Source organism: Nomascus leucogenys, chromosome 20, assembly GCF_006542625.1.
Source record: "Nomascus leucogenys isolate Asia chromosome 20, Asia_NLE_v1, whole genome shotgun sequence".
NCBI lineage: Eukaryota > Metazoa > Chordata > Mammalia > Primates > Hylobatidae > Nomascus > Nomascus leucogenys.
Window position 1 is genome coordinate 21,271,622 of NC_044400.1, and position 19,880 is coordinate 21,291,501.

The 19,880-nt window shown below is 32.8% G+C and overlaps 1 protein-coding gene across 1 annotated transcript in view; it reads left to right on the forward strand.

Moving 5' to 3' along the window:
- Positions 1-19,880, forward strand: part of DPP10 (dipeptidyl peptidase like 10) — a 731,390-nt gene that overhangs the window by 179,986 nt on the left and 531,524 nt on the right. The window contains exon 3 of the mRNA XM_003275193.3: positions 9,980-10,075. Within this exon, the coding sequence (XP_003275241.1) occupies positions 9,980-10,075 (96 nt within the window). The remainder of the gene's footprint in view (positions 1-9,979; positions 10,076-19,880) is intronic.

The window sequence follows — 19,880 nt, forward strand, 5'->3', positions numbered from 1 at the left end:
AAGGCAGGCCAACATTCAAATTCAGGAAATACAGAGAACACCACAAAGATACTCCTCAGGAAGAGCAACTCCAAAAGTAGTTCTAATTAATAGAATTGATCAGGAATGGACCAGACTCTGTTTTTTGTTTTTTGTTTTTTTTAAGAAACCGAGTTATTGCTGCAACAAGAGATAAGAAATAGTAAGAAAAGGCAAAAGAAAGACATGTAGAAAGAAATCCCTAGTATGCCAAGAAGAACAAAGGTGATTTCCTGGAACTGTAAAACAGATGTAGTTTGTTTGACTTTTCCTTTTTGACTTTTGCTTGAATGGGTGAATTAGGCTTCACAATACTAAGTGACAAGCTATTAGGTTTTCTTCATTAAAGAGCTTGAATTATAGATTATTATTTTTCCAATTCATATTTTGGAACTTATAAGTCAGTATACTTAAATACACTTCTGAAAAGAGACTTCTGGGTGAATTTTACATTTTACTGTATTTTTCCAATAACTACAAAGAAGCAAATTCTTATTGTGTTTCTAAAGGTAAATCTGAGAATACATGTAGAAACAATTCTGCTAAAGAGAACAACTATGAAAGAGACAGATATTTCAAGAGAATGAAAAATATTTTTTGTTTGTCTGAAAGTGAGCAATGTGAAGGTGCTTTATATGGCCGTATACATTTTACATTTTAATAATAATAAAGACAATGGCTGAAATTAAATGAGCTAAGTAATTTGCTTGGTGATTTCTATGTAAGTCTTCTTTTATGTAAAACACAAAACAAAACATAACCCAAAAAATCTATGCAAAATATACCAGGATATATCTTTTTATTTTTTCTGTTCTACTACCATATTAGTTCATTTTCACACTGCTGATAAAGATATACCCGAGACTGGGGAATTTACAAAAGAAAGAGGTTTATTGGACTTACAGTTCTGTATGGCTGGGGAGGGTTCACAATCATGTTGGAAGAAAGGGAGGAGAAAGTCAAATCTTACGGGGATGGCAGGAGGCAAAAAGAAAGCTTGTGCAGGGAAACTCCCATTTTTAAAACCGTGAGATCTAATGAGACTCATTCAGTATCATGAGATCAGTGAAGGAAAGACCCACCCCCATATTTCAATCACCTCCCCCTGGGTTCTTCTCATGACACGTGGGAATTGTGGTAGTTGAAAACGAGATTTGGGTAGGGACATAGCGAAACCATATTAACTACTATACAAATTAATTATTTAAATTTATTTTTTAATGTACATTAAAAACTGTAAATTTCTTAAGTAGGAAAGAAGAAACTGTTGTTCATTTTCTAGGTGATAAGTTAGGAAACATTAAAAAACAGGCTTGTGATCTTATCCTGATCTCAAAAGACATAAATTTAGACAATATTTCATCTGCTGCCTAAACTTGAATTATAGATTATTATTTTTTTTTTCCAATTCATATTTTGGAACTTATAAGTCAATATACTTAAATACACTTCTGAAAAGAGACTTCTGGGTGAATTTTACATTTTACTGTATTTTTCCAATAACTACAAAGAAGCAAATTCTTATTGTGTTTCTAAAGGTAAATCTGAGAATACATGTAGAAACAATTCTGCTAAAGAGAACAACTATGAAAGAGACAGATATTTCACGAGAATGAAAAATATTTTTTGTTTGTCTGAAAGTGAACAATGTGAAGGTGCTTTATATGGCCTCCTAGGGAAAGAAAAGAACGGATATTAAAAAAAGAAAATAAGAATAGAATTTATATTTCAGACGTTAAGTACTAAAACAAAATCTTAGGATGTGCTGACAAGTCAGAGAATGCACAAACTAACAGCAGATATTTTGAAAAATCTAGAATTTAATCTTGACTATTGTGATTTGCATTCTGTAGTTTCATCTAGCTGTGTAAGGAGGGGTAGAAGTGATGTTATTTCAATGAGCTATTCAATAATATTTAAAATGGAAATGCACTAGAAGACTATCCCATATGACACTAACCATGGAAAATGAAGAAAATGATTAAAAATAAATATTTAAACTATAGCCCTGGGAATGGAGATGGTGGTACTGGGAAAACCCAGCTAAGGGAGAATCACGTGATTAGAAAGGAAAATGGCTTGTTCTTGTGGGAAATTTTAAATAACTACTTGATTAGATTTTTCTTTCTATTTCTGTTTTAATAGGAAGTTATTTTGAATAGGATTTAAATTAAAGAAATACTTCTGAACCTCTGATATCAAGAATAAACTAGATAAAACTAACACAATTATTTTCAGCAAAGGGGAACCAAGAACTTAAAGTCATAAATTAGCTTTTCTTCAGTTGAATGCTGAAGAACTTTCTCTTTTTTCTTCTAAGATTATGCAGCCAACTCATTTCAAAAGGCCATTTAAAAGCAAGATTGGATTTTTGGAAGAAAGAACAGAAATACCCATAGCAGTCTATGATCTTAAAGGACTAAATAGAGCAGAGAAAAGAATATGGCGTGATTATTCAACTTCAGTTCTGTTGCCACATTCATATTGTCAAAGCTGAACTTTTTACTTAAGATTCTACAATACCTTGTAACTATTTAACCAATAAGGATTCTGTTTCCAGGTCTCTAAATACTTGTGAATTGTTAAACCATGTATTTATTTGGATTTTTGTGTCGCTATTCATAATTATAGTATCTGATAGGGTTAACAAATATTTACACTTTTAATAGCAACTATTAACATATAGTAGGTTTTCAGACTTTCATACATGTATACTCTCTCTCTCTATATATATATATATTATATATATATATAAAATTGTGCCTTATATTTTGTTACAGAATCACTAGAGATGAGATATATTCTCAAATACCTTGCTAGTAAGTAGAACAGCCTATGAGAGGTGAATATTAAATTTTAGCAATATTTTCTTTACATTAGGGACTAAGTATTGATTTTAGAATTTCTTTCTCTAAAGATTAATAAGAAGGGAGCTTTACATGAAAGAGTGTCTCAAAATGATTTACAATCTAATTTTTTTTCTGAGCCACCTTCTCATTGTTCAGTGTGAGTGATTGAGATGAATGATTGATATTCAGGTTTCTCTGTTTGCTAGGTAAAAATAAAGAGAAAATTATTTAAGTGTATCAAATAGTAAGATTTCTCTAGGTGATTCTCCCTGGATCTGATTCTAACATAAATTAAGTTCCTGCTAAATTAGGTTGCAATGTGAGTAATAAATGTTTGTTGATGACTGAGTTCCGTTGTAACTACAAATTGCCTGTAACAATGAGCAGAGGGTAAGCTTGGAATTTAAGACGTATTGCAGACAATTGTCTTGAAGAAAGCAAAAAAAAAATTCCTTTATTTTAGTGAATGCTGTGACATTTCTCTCTCTGAGAAAAGAGAATATGCTATTACCTTCCTGGGCAAGTTGAGGCAGAATGGGATGCTAATAAGGTCCAGAGGGGCTTACACTATGGAGTTGGATTTTAGTTGGAAGAAGGGTTCTCGTGGCTAAAAGGCAATGAGAATATTCCTAAAATATTTTTGTAAGATTGTATATTGTCTTGTGAAAAGATGCTATTAATACATTATTAAAGACAAAAGGAAAGAAAACTTATTTTTGGGAGGCAGTATAGCTTAATGAAGAAAACCTAAAGTCAGAGAGATGCAGGTTCAAGTTTCAGCTCTGCCAATTACTAGTTATGTGGTCTTTGTCAGCACTGCTGAGCCTGTTTCTCTGTGAAATGAGGATACTAATACCCAGTAGGGTTTGGGGGACATTCAGAAAAGAGAGGATTGGTGGCAAAGGATGAACATCCCAAATGATTACAATGAGACAGGGGGAGCCTGCTCATAAAAAAAAAAAAAGATAAAGGATGGAAGTTAGCCTTGGAGACTATTAAAAGAGAAGCTTAGTTATTCATTATATGTATAAGGAAGGAGTCTTTATTCTAGGAATGAAAAATTCAAGAGACCTCAGGGTAGGCAGCTAAGGAAAATTTAAGGAAAGGAACAAAGAAAGCAATACAGAAGAAAAAAACAAAGAAATGAATGAAGTATATAGTTTTCTCAGTATTGAATAAAGCCAAATAAATGAATTGTTAAATTACATAATATCTCTTTCTCATTATTGTTTAAACAGAAGATTTATTTATAGTTATTCGAATTTCTTTGAAGGGTTGGTTTTAGAATAAGTTCCAGGAGCAATTGGAGTTTAAAAATATTCTTATTATTAAAATTATTAAACTATTCCAGAACACAGAAAATAAATACAACTTCAAAAATATTGAATAAATGTGTTAATGTGATAAGTGATCAATATAATACAGAATGGAAAACAAAGGACTGTGTATTTTATCTGTTAACATAGATGTAAACATTTAAATAAAAGTTTAACCTATTAATCTAATAGTATAAAAATAAGAATTCAACATGGTTGGTTGGATTTTGTTACAGACATAGGGTGGTTGTAAACAGGAGATTGTATTTATGTAATTTTTATATCAATGTGTTAAAGGAGAAACATGTTTATATAAAAGAGTCTGGAAAGAAATAATGATTATTTCATAATGGAAAAAAGACAGGAATGTCGCTGACACTATGATCATTCAACATTGTGTTTTAAAAAATAAATTAAATTTTTTTAGTTTTAGGGGTTAGGTCTCACTCTCTTGCCCAGGCTGGAGTGCAGTGGCGCAGTGGCACAGTCACAGCTCACCCTAACCTTGAACTAACTCCTAAACTCAACTGATCCTCCTGCCTCAGCCTCCCAAACAGCTGGGATTATAAACATGAGCCACCTTGCCCAGCTCAATATCATTTTTCACATTCAAGCTAATGAAATAATTCATTAGAATTAAACAAATGCTTTTCAAAAACGAAGTTGGAACAATTAGTCATCCATCGACACAAAACAAAATAAACCAGTAAACAAACAAAACTTCATATTAAGCCTCATGCCATGTGTGAACATATACAAAAAGTAACTCAAAATAGAGCAGGGACTAATATGTGAAATAAAACTATAACAATTTTTAGGAAAAAGCCATAGGAGAAAGTTTCAAGACCAAGAAATAGGTGAAACATTGTTAGACTTGACAGCAAAAGCATGATTCATAAAAGGAAAAATTGATTACCTGGACCTCATAAATATTGATACCTTTTTCTCCACAAAGCATTTTCTAAAGAGGGTGAAAAGACAAGTTACAGACTGGAGGGAAATATTTGAAATTCACATATCTGACAAAGCATTTGTATTTAGAATAGACGAAGAACTCTTCAAACACAGCATTAAACAAACACACCAACAAAATAATTCAGTTAGAAAATGGACGAATGATATGAACAGATATTTCACTGAAGACTGTATGGGGATCATAAATAAGCACATTAAATGATGTTCAACCTCATTAGCTATTAGCGAAATGCAAATTAAACCACAAGGGGATATCACTACACATATATAAGAATAGCCATTTTTTAAATGCCATCAAATGCTGCCAAAGATGCAGAGAAACTGGATCATTTATACATTGCTGGTGAGAATGTAAAATGGTAAAACTACTGTAAAAAAGCATACGGAATTTTTAAATAAAACTGTAATGTGTTTACATTTGACCCAGCAACTGCATATTTGGGCATTTGTCTTGGAGAAAAGAAAATTTATGTTTGTACAAAAATCTATAAACAAATATTTATGGTAACTTTATTTATAATATCCCCAAACCAGAAATAACAGTAACTCAAATGTTCTTCAATGAGTGAAGAGTTAAAGAATGGTCTATCAATACCCTGGAATATTACTCAGCCATCAAAAGGAATAGATTATTGATACATTCAACAACTTGAATGGATCTCAAGGGAATTATTCTGAGTGATAAAAGCCAGTCCAAAAGCTTAGGTATGGTATGATTCTGATTATATAGCATTCTTAAAATTACAAAATTTTAAAAATCGAGAATAGAGTTGGTTGCCAAGGGATTGAGTGGGGGACTATTAATAAAAGAGTAGCAGAAGAGATCCTAGTGATGGAACTGTTCTTGACTGTGGTGCTGGTCACCTGTGACGCAATTGCATAGAACTAAACACTCGAGAATGCACGTGAATAAATGAATACATGTAAAACTGGGGAAATCTGAGTAAGGTTGGTGGAGTATATCAACGTCAGTTTCTTTTCGTAATATTATTATGCAGGATGTTACTTGTCATTGAGAGAAATTGAATGAAGGGTACGCAGAATTTCTCTGTAATATTTCTTGCAACTTCATTTGAATCTTCAGTTACCTGGGAAGCAAATGCATACATAGTATAATTAGTTGCTTAAAATTTGGAAAAGAAATAAAATGATAATATTTTTACAGATGCTATAATTTAATATGTAGAAAATAAAAACTCATAATTGAAATGTTTAAGAAAATGTGATATGGTGTAATCATTAATCACAGGTATAAAAATAATTTAGAAGGAAAATGGGAAATATTCTGTTCATAATACCAAACTATATATACTTTGCACTAAATTCAATTGGAAGGGCGAAGGACTTATATGAAAAATCAAAGATAAAATAGTATTAATGTACATAAAATGAGGATGGAATATTTCTGAATGAAAAGCCTTAATGTTGTGAAATGTTTAAAATTTTCCAGTTTACATTGTTGTGTGTATGTATATAATATATATAGTGTTATTTTAATAAAATTTCTATTTGAGTTGTAATACGATTTTAAAGCTCACATGAAAGATACCATGTTTGAAAATTACCAAAATATTATTTTAAAATTTATTTGAAAATAAGATTATTTGGTGTGGTGGACTTACAGCCTTTTTTTTAAATTAACATCTTCCTAAAAAATGTAAATGAAATATGTGGAACTCATTAGGAACAAACTAAATGTTTTTGGAAGACAAACGGATGCATGCATATAAAAGAAATTTATATATATAATACAGTTAATTTTTTAACTTTAATAGATAAGGATCATTTATTTAATAGTTTGTTAGCATAATCTCTCTCACTGAAATAAGCACATGCCTACCTCCCACCTTTACCTATGTAAATTTATTGTATCAAATAAGTCAATGTTTATCAAATATAGATGATAAAATGCAATTCTCTAAAAATTGAAGTGATCTGATTAGACAAAATAATGGTAAATTTATGTGATAGGGAAATTTAAAATTTTTGAAATTTATCTATATCAAACCTTGGTTTTATTGAGATACCTCATAGAATAAATATATTTCTGAAACCCTAATAAAATTATCTCATCTGATTGAAATCCCATACTTTTATGATGGAAACTGAATTCTGGAATTAAGACATTTTTTCGCTTGTGAAACAACAAGCACTTATCCTTTTATCTCAAATGTTCTTCCTCCTTCTCCTGCCCCTAGTATTCCCTTCCTCTGCCTTTTCAAACATGTAATACCCAGGTTTTTTTTAATAGTTTTATTTGACAATAGATTATTTTTCAGAGAAATTTTATATTCACAGCAAAATTGAGTGAAAGGTACAGGAATTTCCCATATTCTCTTTCCCCCGACCCCCCTGTGCCTGAAACAGACCACGCATAGCTTCCCCGATTATCAACATCCCGTACCAGAGTGGCACATTTGCTATCACTGATGAACCTATATTGACACATCATTGTCACCCAAAGTCCGTTTGGATTCACTCTCAGGTGGATTGTGTTCTATGGGTTTAGACAAGTAAATAAGGACATGTATCCACCACTGTGGAATCATATGGAATAATTTCACCACCCTAAAAATTCTCTATGTTCACCTGCTCATTCCTTCCCTCGCAATTCCTAACAACCACTGATATTTTTACTGTCTCTATAGTTTTGCTTTTCCAAAATGTCACGTGGTTGAAATTATATACTATGTAGCCTTTTCTTATTGGCTTCTTTCACTACATAATATGCATTTAAGTTTCCTCCATATCTTTTCATGGCTTGATAGCTCATTTTTTTAGCACAGAATAATAACCCATTAAAAAATGTATCTAGTTTATTTAGCCATTCACCTATTGAAGGACATCTTGGTTGCTTGCAAATTTTGGCAATTATTAATAAAGCTGCTATAAATGTTTGTGTGTAGGTTTTTCTGTGTTAATATGTTTTCAGCCCCTTTTGGGTAAATACCAAGGAGCATGATTACTGGATTGTATGAAAATAATTTGATTAGTTTTATAAGAAAATGCCAGATTATTTTCCAAAGTGACTGTACCATTTTGCATTCTTACCCAGGAATTAGTGAGAGTTGGTCATTTTATGTTTGAGGCCTTCTCTGATTTTTTCTGTGAGACATTTCCTTTCTCCAAACTCATTTAGCACTCTCTATCCTTATACTGACATCTATTATGTATGTATGTGCATGTGTGTCTGTGTGTGTGTGTGTAATTTGTTTTTTGAGACAAGGTTTCACCCTGTCACCCAGGCTGGAGTATAGTGGTGCAGTGGTGTGATCTCAGCTCACTGCAACCTCCGCCTCCTGTGTTCAAGCAGTTCTCCCACCTCAGCCTCCCAAGTAGCTGGGACCTCAGACATGCACCACCACTCCAGGCTAATTTTTTGTTTTATATATTTTGGTTGACACGGAGTTTCACCATGTTGGCTAGGCTGGCCTCGAGCTCCTGTCCTCAAGTGATCCACCCGCCTTGGCCTCCCAAAGTGCTGGGATTACAGGCATGACCCACTGCGCCTGGCCTGACATCTATAATATTTTTTGTTAAGCATGTGCAAACCCCTCAGGGCAGGAGAGAGATATGTCTCCTATCCTTTACAATACTGCACTTGTTGCCTTGAAAGTTTTTGAGTGAAACTAGAAAATTTGTGAATGAATTAAGAAATTCTGGCGTGTCAGACTGGCAAATGATCAAATATTTATCATCACCTAACAGCATTTCTTTTTGCAGAGCTCTATACAATTACAATGTCTTATGCTAAAATTATAATCAAACAATACTCACTATTTTTACTATAATTTTTTTTTTCAATTTTTTCTTGGCAGTTATTTTATGGGTTAAAAACATGATTGATTTATGTGAAAGAGAATTGCATTTGACGTTATTAACTCTTTGCCCCAGCCTTTTCAGCTAGAAAAAAGCAAAGCTCTTGCTGTAATAAGTGCTGAACCTTTTAAAAATAAAATCTAATGAGGTTAGTATATATCCTTGACATTTTATTTTCAACCGAAGTGAAGGTCATAGCTGAAAGGTCACAAAGTTGAATTTATACAGCAAATAAACAAAGCTATTATTTTGCAAAGAAAATGCAATATTCCTGTCTTTAGCCTCTTGCATGTAAAAGGGTGTTTGTAATGCTGATTTTAGTATTCAAGTCCTGTTATCTTTTCATTTCTTATATTTTGGAATGTAGAAAGAGGAATACATCTAGCTTATCTATCAAAGACTAGTATGAAATGTGTGTGTTATCATTAATATTCTAGTATTTTATTATTTGAACTTTACATTTAAGTCAAATCTACTTTGTATTTGTTGGGTACTAATTTTTTTGGTGGAAGTAGGTAATTATTCTATTTCCTTGGTAAACTTCTTTGTGACTTGAGAGTTTGGTCATACATGTTTAAGTCCCTCAAGTCTACCATCTTTGGTTTTTACAACAAAACTGTACATTTCCAATGAAAGAATATATCAACATGAGTTTGGAAAATAAGGGGCTGAATTATAGTTAAATGGTAGAAAATCTGCCTTTTTGGGTACAATGTACAACAGGAATTCTTAACTGCTTTCATATTATATTACTAATACATAACATGGGATTGCTCTATTAAATTTGTACCAGATCAAGACAATTTTAATAGTAAGAATAGTTTCATTTATTTAAAAAGTCATTAAACAAAGTTCAAATGCCAAAAACCATGTCAAAATGCTCACTTTATATTGTTATCTAGTTAAGATATTTTTAGGGCAAATATTCCAAATTTTGTAATTTGTTCCTTTTAAAAAACAAGCATAAGATAGGTATCTAATCTAGAATTTCCTTTATTTTAGATGAACTCACAAATTCGTCAGAAACCAGATTGTCTTTAGAAGACCTCTTTAGGAAAGACTTTGTGCTTCACGATCCAGAGGCTCGATGGATCAATGGTAAGTGTATGCCTTTTTAAACATTGTATTCATTTTGAGTTCTGTATAATTAAAATTTTTTAAAATGATATTTGTAAGCTGGGCACAGTGGCTTATGCCTGTAATCCCAGCACTTTGGGAGACCAAGGCAGGAGAATCGCTTGAACCTGGGAGGCGGATGTTCCAGTGAGCTGAGATCGCACCACTGCACTCCAGCCTGGGTGACAGAGACTCCATCTCAAAAAAAAAAAAAAAAAAAAAAAAAGATATGTGTAGTTAATATTTTAATTGAAAGTATACTTCAAAGATTACATGGGTATTATTTAAATTAAAACCTTGGTTCTTGTGAGAGAAAATCAATTCCTAAGATAGGGTGTCAATAAATTATTTGGCAAACATTGGGTTGACAGTTTTGTGTCTGTTGCTCTCTCACGATCATTAGTTATATGACTTTAAGGATGTATTACATCTCCGGCACATCCCTAGATAATTTTTCTTCGTTTGGCAGTGTACATTTTGGGAGCTAGTCGTAGAAATGTTAGGTGCTTCAAATTTGACAATTTGATTGGTTTTTGTTTTTCTCTGTGGCTTTTCTTTTTAAGCTTAAGTGTTACAGGCTAGTGAGACTCTATGCAAAGTTGAAATGACTTGGAAATATACGGCACTTTGTTTTTTTTTTTCTGGCCTGGCAAATAAGACTCCTTAGGTTCTCTTAAGTCAGTCTCTGACATAAAAATAAGAAAATAAAACCACTGAGTGGCTTCACAGGTTTTGCTTTGTCTTTATGGAAGATAATAAGGGCATAATGTGTTGGTGAAAAGGAAATCAGTTTTTTAATCCTTCGAATGTTCTAATTTGACCAACCATACTAATCATTATGGTTGGATAGCTGTTAATCTTTACCCTTCACTTTATTTGGGCATAATATCTTTGCTTATTTTCAAGGCATAGAGTGTATTCTTTGTATAATAGATGAAAGGAGCTTTGCCTTTTTATCTGATAAAGATCATCATACTTACAGTCCATTCCTTCCTCTCTCTTACTCTAATTAAGTGTATTTATGCTGGTGAATTAAACTTTAATTTATGGAAGCTATAAAAAGAATATAATTTAACCCATGAGGGCAAAGGCCAAATCACATGTGTTTACTTGACACTGATATGTCTCCTGGAGATCTGCAGGCACTTGAGATTGGTTTTTTGAATAAATGAATGAATGATTTTAATTGATGTGCAGTCTCATTTTCACATAAACTTAAATTTTAATTGAAATCAATTGGAAGATAAGTATGTATTGTGGTGATGATATTACGGATAAAGAGCACAAGGTAGCATTTTTCTTAATGAATCTGTATATTTTTATTTTGAACTGTTTATAAATTTGAGGCTAGTCATATTTTTGACTTTGCACTATGATTATTTCACATGTACAATATAATGAGTGCTATGACTAAAGAAGGCTAATAAAAAATATATTATCATCAAAAATTGTCCAAATACACAAATCTCTCATGAATAATTCTTCTAATGTGTGATTATAGTTATGACAATCACCTGTTTACTCTTTAGCAAACATTTTCTATAGAGAGAAATGACAAAATGAAAGTTGCTAGGTTTTTTTAAACAATAGTATTATGAGTTGTTAGATTTGAAATGCTGAATAATCTTGTTTTATTCACCATGTTTTTGGACAAATTATAGACATTTTGTAGTCTTTGACTTTGGAAAACATGAAAAATTATGGGTCTCATCTCCCTTCTCAGGTTAGCTTGGACTATTTAGAGGCATTTACTCCTGTGTATAACTGACACTGTGATATTGAAGCTCCAAAGGACAGGACAGATATTTAAGTAGTGAACTGCATGCTAAATTAAACCATATTTCAATATGTAGGACACTGATTCTACTCTTATACTTCATAGGTTACCAAAATAATATATTTGGAGTTTATCATTTTTCAAGTAATTTCTTTATTAATCATTGGTTAAATTTAATCCTAAGAAGGCATATGGGACAAAGCTTCAGTGTTATTATAATGTTCTAAGTAATACCTAAATATATAATTTTTATAAAGAATTTGACATAAAGACAACTCTTTAAATTGGAATAAACAGAACCTAAGCTCTGAAAGCATGCAATCTTTATAAATACCATTGAAGGAACTGTCTCACTGCCTGTAAATTGTGTGCACTGAGTTACTTTTTAAGTATAGAAATGGATTTGTGCTTTTATCCAACCCAGATCTTTCTGGCAAGTGCTAGATACTTGGCCTATTTACGTATTCCTCACATAGCCTGGAAATTCAATGGGAAATATATGACTAGGGTGTGTAACCTTGGCCTCATTATCAGCAGTTATATCTAAATGTAACCTGTGAGCTTTTTCTTTATCCTCAAGTGATGTCTCAACAGGTTTTCTTAGTGCATAAGTCACTTGAAGGAGTTTGAGCTCAGCTTATTTGGAAGTGTCATTTAATTCTTGGAGGTCATCATAGAAGTGCTTAATGCATTATTGGTCAAGGGGAAGGAGGGAGTCTAGGTGGCCCTGACATGTGTAGGTTATGGTGAGGCGATGCCATTCATTATGCTTGGTCTCAAAAAATATGCCTGAGAATATTACTGCAGCCTTGGATGGGTGCCCTTGTTCATGGTTAGCTTAACAACAGCCTTACCCCAAGTCTGCTCATGTCTTTGAAATCTGCATTTTTATAGCATCTTCATTCTAGTGATGTCACCTTGAAATTTGAAAACCCATCTTATTTAAAATTATTCATTCTATCCACACACATTTGATAATCAATTAATCACCAAAGAAAGATCTAACATTGAGTGCCTTCTATTGAGGCTCTGTGATCGATGCTTTATGTACGTATTTCATAAGACTGCATATGACATTAAAGTTAACCCCAGAAAACTGAGGCTTAACTCAGAAACTTATCCGAACACACACCTAATAAAAGGCAGAGGCTGCTTTACTCATTATGCTTAAGTATAAAACTTGACCTCTTTCATTGTTTGACTCTGATGTGTCATCCTCTTATCTAACCTATTTATCAAGTACCTCCCTGACAATCTCATTTTAACAGACCTCATTGCTGTTGTAAGGTGGAAAGGTATGATAGCCTTCCTCACCCATCATAAAGGTCACAGCCAACACAGCTGTTGAACAAAAGACCCGATAAGAAGAGAAAAGCATAACAAATTTATTTAATCAAAGTTTTATGTCACTTGGAAGACTTTGGAAATGAAGAATCAAAGGCCTAGGGAAAAGTGTCCATTTGTATGTTTAGGTTAAATAAAGTACAGACAGTGTATTGAATTGTGACTGGACAAAAAGGGTATACTCTAATGATAATAAAATGAGAGAGAAACCCAGCAAGGCTTACCTGTTCATATCCTTCTTGGCCTCCCTATGTAGCATTTCATCCTCCCAGATATAAGGCAGAACTCCCCTGGAAATAGGGACTTAGATCTATTATCTGAAAGGTAGGTCAGTGCATTTCCTTGTGACAGCTCCTACACAGAAAAGCAGAGGAAGGTTAAAATATTTTTAGATTTTATGGTTTGCTTGGAAAGAGGGATGCTAGTTTCTTTTATTATTATTATTATACTTTAAGTTCTAGGGTACAAGTGCAGAACATGCAGGTTTGTTACATAGGTATACACGTGCCATGGTGGTTTGCTGCACCCATACACCCATCATCTACATTAGGTATTTCCCCTAATGCTATCCCTCCCCTAGTCCCCTACCCCCTGACAGGCCCCAGTGTGTGATGTTCCCCTCCCTGCGTCCATGTGTTCTCATTGTGCAACTCACATGTATGAGTGAGAACATGCATTGTTTGGTTTTCTGTCCTTGTTTTAGTTTGCTGAGAATGATGGTTTCCAGCATCTTCCATGTCCCTGCAAAGGACATGAGCTCATCCTTTTTTGTGGCTGCATAGTATTCCATGGTGTATATGTGCCACATTTTCTTTATACAGTCTACCATTGATGGGCATTTGGGTTGGTTCCAAGTCTTTGCTATTGTGAATAGTGCTGCAATAAACATATGTGTGCATGTGTCTTTATAGTAAAATGATTTATAATTTTTTGGGTATATACCCAGTAATTGGATTGCTAGTTTTTGTAACCTTTCCTAGGGTAGAGGAATCTAGTTTCTATTACTTGCTTCACGGATGACAGAGAGGTAGGAGACAAGGAAGGCAGAAGAAGGTCAGATATAGACTTTGCTTCTGAGACTACTCAGAGGCCTTCCAATATCTTAGTCAGTTCAACGTACTCAGCATGCCACCATGCCATACTTCGAGGTATCATTTTCTGAGTCCCAACACTATTAATTTTTTCATGTTGAATACTACAATAATATGTTTATTTCCCCAGGTACATTCATATAGTGGTAACTTATAGAGTCACTAAAACTAGAGTTTATACACATGTTTATTGACTTGATCATGATCTTGAAAAGTGAACAGAGTGACTGCAAAACAGCATTGACAGTATGTGATATCATGCTGTCTATTGTGTAACAGTGATTGTCTCCAGATTATCCCTTTCTTTTTACTTATTTTGTTTTTTCTCAATTTTTTTCAGTAAATGTGTGTGTTTACATCGTTTGTTTTTTTTATCATTTTAACTTTTTATTTTAGATTTAGGGAGTGCATGTGCAGGTTTGTTACATGGGTATACTGCAGTGTTAGCAATCTCAGGATATTCATTTTGAGCTATTAGATAAAATGAATCAAATGATATTTTATTTTTAAACTTTGTCTTCCACTCTGTGTCAGTAGACAATTCTAAAATTTATCTGATGGAGTATAAACTATTAAAATTATCATTTGATAAAAAAAAGTTGTAAATTTTAAATACATTTGGGTTCCAGTGAACAAACACACCATCATGTAATGAGATTTTACCATACAGCTAGTGTGTCCTTTACTCACCCCATGAGATTGACAACACCTGCTCAGTAATATTAGTCCACTTACCATTTGTTATGAACCTGCAGCAATATCAGATTGCTATGAAAGTTTTTAAATGCATACTCACAATTAAACTTACCTTTTCTGGACCAGTGGCCAACCCTTCACCAACTGACTGTAGTCAGACAACATCATTCTTAGCACAGCCCTTCCCTAGGAGACAGTAAACTATGAGGAATAACTATCAGTATTCGATTGAGTGCTCCATAAATAGTTTCATTATCATCATGAGAACAGTTGTATACGTAATGGGATGGAAGTTGTTTCACATTTCTTTTGCAAAATGGCATGCTGGGATAAGTGGTAGTATGTGAGGCTTTGGGTTTTATTTTGATCTTATTGGACTCATGTTGGAAAAAAATAAACTCACTTGTTACATGAGATTCCAACACAGATATTTTAACCTGCTGTCTTCGTAATGTGTGACAGTATAATATGTGGAAATGGGAGACTCATTAAATCAAGGCAAGCCATGGCCTTTCAGCGAGTTATCTAAGCCTCTTAAGGCTTGCTTTCTTCATTGAGAGTGAGGATATTAGTGCCAAAGCTAGAAGCATGATACAAAGTAAGTGAGCAAAAATATGTAAAAAGTGAAGATAAAAGGTAAAAGTTAGAAAAAGAAAAGAAAGAAAAACTATAAATGAAAAGTCAAGGTCTGTAGCCTTGTGGATCTTCAAATGGTAGTGATTCATATAACTGATTTTAGAGGTGCTCTGAACACCTGACATTTGTTAATAAATGCACTGGGAAATCTCATTCTCGTAATATATACAGGATATTGAAGAGGCAGTGAAAAGTCACTATTGTAGCCTGTATGAAAAACAGAGACATTACTGTAATATATCAATAATATTTACAATAATTAGGGGAACCATAAATAGGAAAACTGAACAAATACGTCTATGTTGTTTCTTGCTTGTTTGTTTGACACTAATTTATCATACTAGAATTACTGTCCATCAACCTAACTTGGTTGAGCTGCAGAAGTTGTGTTTCTCAGTGCACAGGGAGCTATTTCTAACTCCAAAGACATCATTACCCTCCCTTTAGCCTATATTCAGCCCCCAGTCAAAATTATCTTATTTTTATCTTATTTTATATCTTCTTGACCAAAATGTTATTTTTTATAATCATCAACCAAACTGATAGTTAAATAAAATAGAGTTGAATTTATATTCATGAGGCTCTTGAAGATAACATGTATTTTTCTTGCAACATAATTTATAAAGATAAAACCTTGCATAGATTCTAGATGCACACAATTAGGTATATGGTCAAATAAATCAATTTGCATCTTTTTAATGGAATACTAAGCAGCTGTAAAAATTAATATTTAAAACATTAGTGCCATTGAAACATGTGCAGATAATATATTAATTGAAAATAGCACAATATGGAATTATATGTATAGTGTATTCACAATTGCATTACATGCATATACACACAAGTATATGCAAAGAAAATAATACTAGAATTCAATATGCCAAAATATTAAATAATTTTCTGTTAGAGTGATTGAGTTGTTTTTATTTTTTCCCTTTCTGTCTATATGTTCCAAATTTTCAACAAGCATTCTGCTGTTTCATACTATGGCAATTTTGTATACTAACTACGGATATTCAAACTTTTGTTTGAAATTCAAATCTAACAAGTAAATGGTTACTAAAATTCTCATTAAAATGTAGATGCATTCAGCTAGACAAATATTAATTTTGTTATTCGGCATGTGCCTTTTTTCTCAAAGATCTGTATGAAAAGGAGGTACAGAGAGGAGCGTGAGGTTACTGAACCTGGGAGAATGAGAATGTTCTTAGCACCGCAATGACTACTAGACTTAAGAGGCATGGATTCTTATAACAGCAGTTTCACTTCCTTCTTTCCCAACAGATCGAGACATAATATTTCCTGTAGTTTATTATGTTCTTTTTTCTTCCACTAATCCAAACCTCTGCAACATGCAATTTATCTGTATTACAAACCTGAATAGTACCCTAGACCCCAAAGGGTTTTTCTTAAAAAGTCAAAAATAACAAATGTTGGTGAGGCTGTGGAGAAAAGAGAATGCCTATATGGTGTTGGTGGAAATGTAAATGAGTTCAGCCACTATAGAAGGCAGTTTGAAGATTTCTCGAAGAACTTACTACAGAACTAGCATGGGACTAGCCATCTTATTAATGGGTATATACCCAAAGGAAAATAAATTGTTCTACCAAAAAGACCCATATATTTGCATGTTCTTTGCAGCACTATTCATAATAGCAAAGACATGAAATCAACCTAGGTGCCCCAAAATGGTGGAGTGGATAAAGAAAATGTGGTACATATACACCATGGAATACTGTGCAGCCATAAAAATGAACAAAAGCATGTATTTTGCAGCAATATGGATGTAGCAGGAAGCCATTATCCTAAGTGAATTAATGCAGAAACAGCAAGCTAAATATCACACATTCTGACTTATAAGTGGGAGCTAAATCTTGAGGACAGGCAGACATAAAGACAGGAACAACAGACATTAGTGACTCCAAAGGTGGGGAGCGGAGGAGGGGAACAAAGCCTGAAAAACTTCCTTTTGGGTACAATGTTCACTATCTGGGTAACTGGGATCAATAGACGTCCAAATCTCAGTACCATACACTATACCTTGTAACAAATCCACACCTATACCCCCAAATCTAAAATAAAGATTAAAATTTTAAAAATCAAATAAAAAGTAAAAACACATAGGAGGCTATTTAAATTATGACATACCTAGTTCCTGATTCACAGACCAGAGACTTGTAAATGAGATTTGGAATGTAAATCATTGTTATCAAGGCTGACTTTTCTTTTCAGAGTTATGTATGACAAAGTATCTTCCTATCAAGAGTAGATAATTTCCTACTAAAACTAAAGAAATGCTTCTTAAAAAGCATACCATGAAGCATATTTACTTCTCTCCAAATGACCAAAAATGTTTTATTTATTGCTATGTTGTTTGTAAAATTGTGCTTTTACCAAAGTTTAGATTAAATTTCATCTGTATTATAACTGTTTGAAATCAATAAAATGGAAATATCTACTATAAAAAATAATACTGTGCAATCTTATATACTAACTATGATATTCAAACTTTTGTTTGGAATTTAAATCTAAATAGTTTTCTTCAAGAAAATATTTTTAAGATTTCAGTTTGTCTAAAAATGACAATACTTAAACTAAACACCAAGAGAGAGAAAAGGGATTTACTGATAAAATTCGGTGTTAACATTTAGGAACAAAAAAGTATGTAAGAAAAAAAATATATTTTTCTATGACCTAGGTGTGTAATGATCAAAGTACTTAAAGAGAATTTGAAATACAAACTAAACTTTAGAATAAAGAAGCTAAATATTTATGTTACCACTTATTTCTTGAAATATAAAAGTATATTTTGATTTTTAAAATAAGAAAAAAAAAAGCTTGGGGAAATGGGATGAAAGTTATGTTCAGAGTTCACCAACAAGCATTTATTGAGCTTCAAATATGTGCTCTGCACAGAGCTTCATATATTCCAGATGGAATCTGTTTACATTTGAAAAGTTTGTAGTAAAATATCTGGTGTCCTCGTAGTCCTTTGATATTCTATACAATTGTTGTTCTTGGCCTTGATGGCCCAGGAAATCTGTTTGTCAATACAAATATAGAATAATAGATACTTTCACATTGACATCTATCTTTCCATCTATATGTCCATCTATCCTTTTATCTATCCAACATGTATTGAAAAGATTGAAGCACAGCCAAACATTTTTCTAGATACAAAGATATAAAGATGAATAAACACAGTCCCTTTGATCAAGGACATTATGAATATAAAGGGGTTTTTTCCTCATTGAGCACAATATCTTTCCAGTTGTCTGAGGCTTAAAAGTAAAATTGTAATCAAAAGGCTGTGAATGGGAAAGAAATCAGATGTAACTGAAGAGTTGCAAGAAATATTCAATCCAGTTACGATGAAGTTTCATTAACCTTCTCCAAAATCGAAAACACATCTTCACATCCCACATCTCTCTCTTTACTATGGTGCAGGGTACACATGGCACATTTTATTTTTTTTGAGCTCCTGTATATGCCCTGCCTCTCTTTGTGTTTGATAATCTTTACTTACATATGGTAATGATCATGATTAATATATACACGTACCACTGACATGTGCAAAAGAAATAAAATATAATTATGGTCCCCAGAGACTATAGAAACTAGATGAAAATAACAGGCCTAAAACAATTAGGTGAACAATATTAGGTGATCAATTTCTGGGTAATTATTTCTTAAAAACAGATGTTGCAACTATGAGAGATAGGTTTGAGTTAAGAATAGTTGGAGTCGTCTTTATGGAAAAGATAAAATTCAGTCTCAGTCTAGAGGGCAGATGAGCCCAGGGGATGAATGAAGACATTGTTGGGAGAACAAGGATGTGTTATGACAAAATCACAGAAATTAGCATGGTATGTAAGTTTAGCTGTAAGGAAAATGCTGTGTATGTGTGTTCAGAGCCTCTATATGTATAAAAGTAATGGAGAATAAAGTTGAATAACTCAGTATTGGCATATAATTAGAATATGTATATTCGATTATTTTACTGTAATTGTTATACTCTGATCTCCTTTAGCAGATTAACCCTTTATTGGCTTTTAATTTGAAACAAGAATTTGAAGTTGCTCTGATAATTGTCGGTTATTTTGTTGAAATGGGAAATTTGAGTAATAGGAATTGAAGTGGGAGATATTAGTAATAGGAATTTACCTAATATATGTTCAGTAAGTCAAAATTTACATATATGTTTCTACTTTTCTAGGACACTTCTACATATGCTATTTATTTG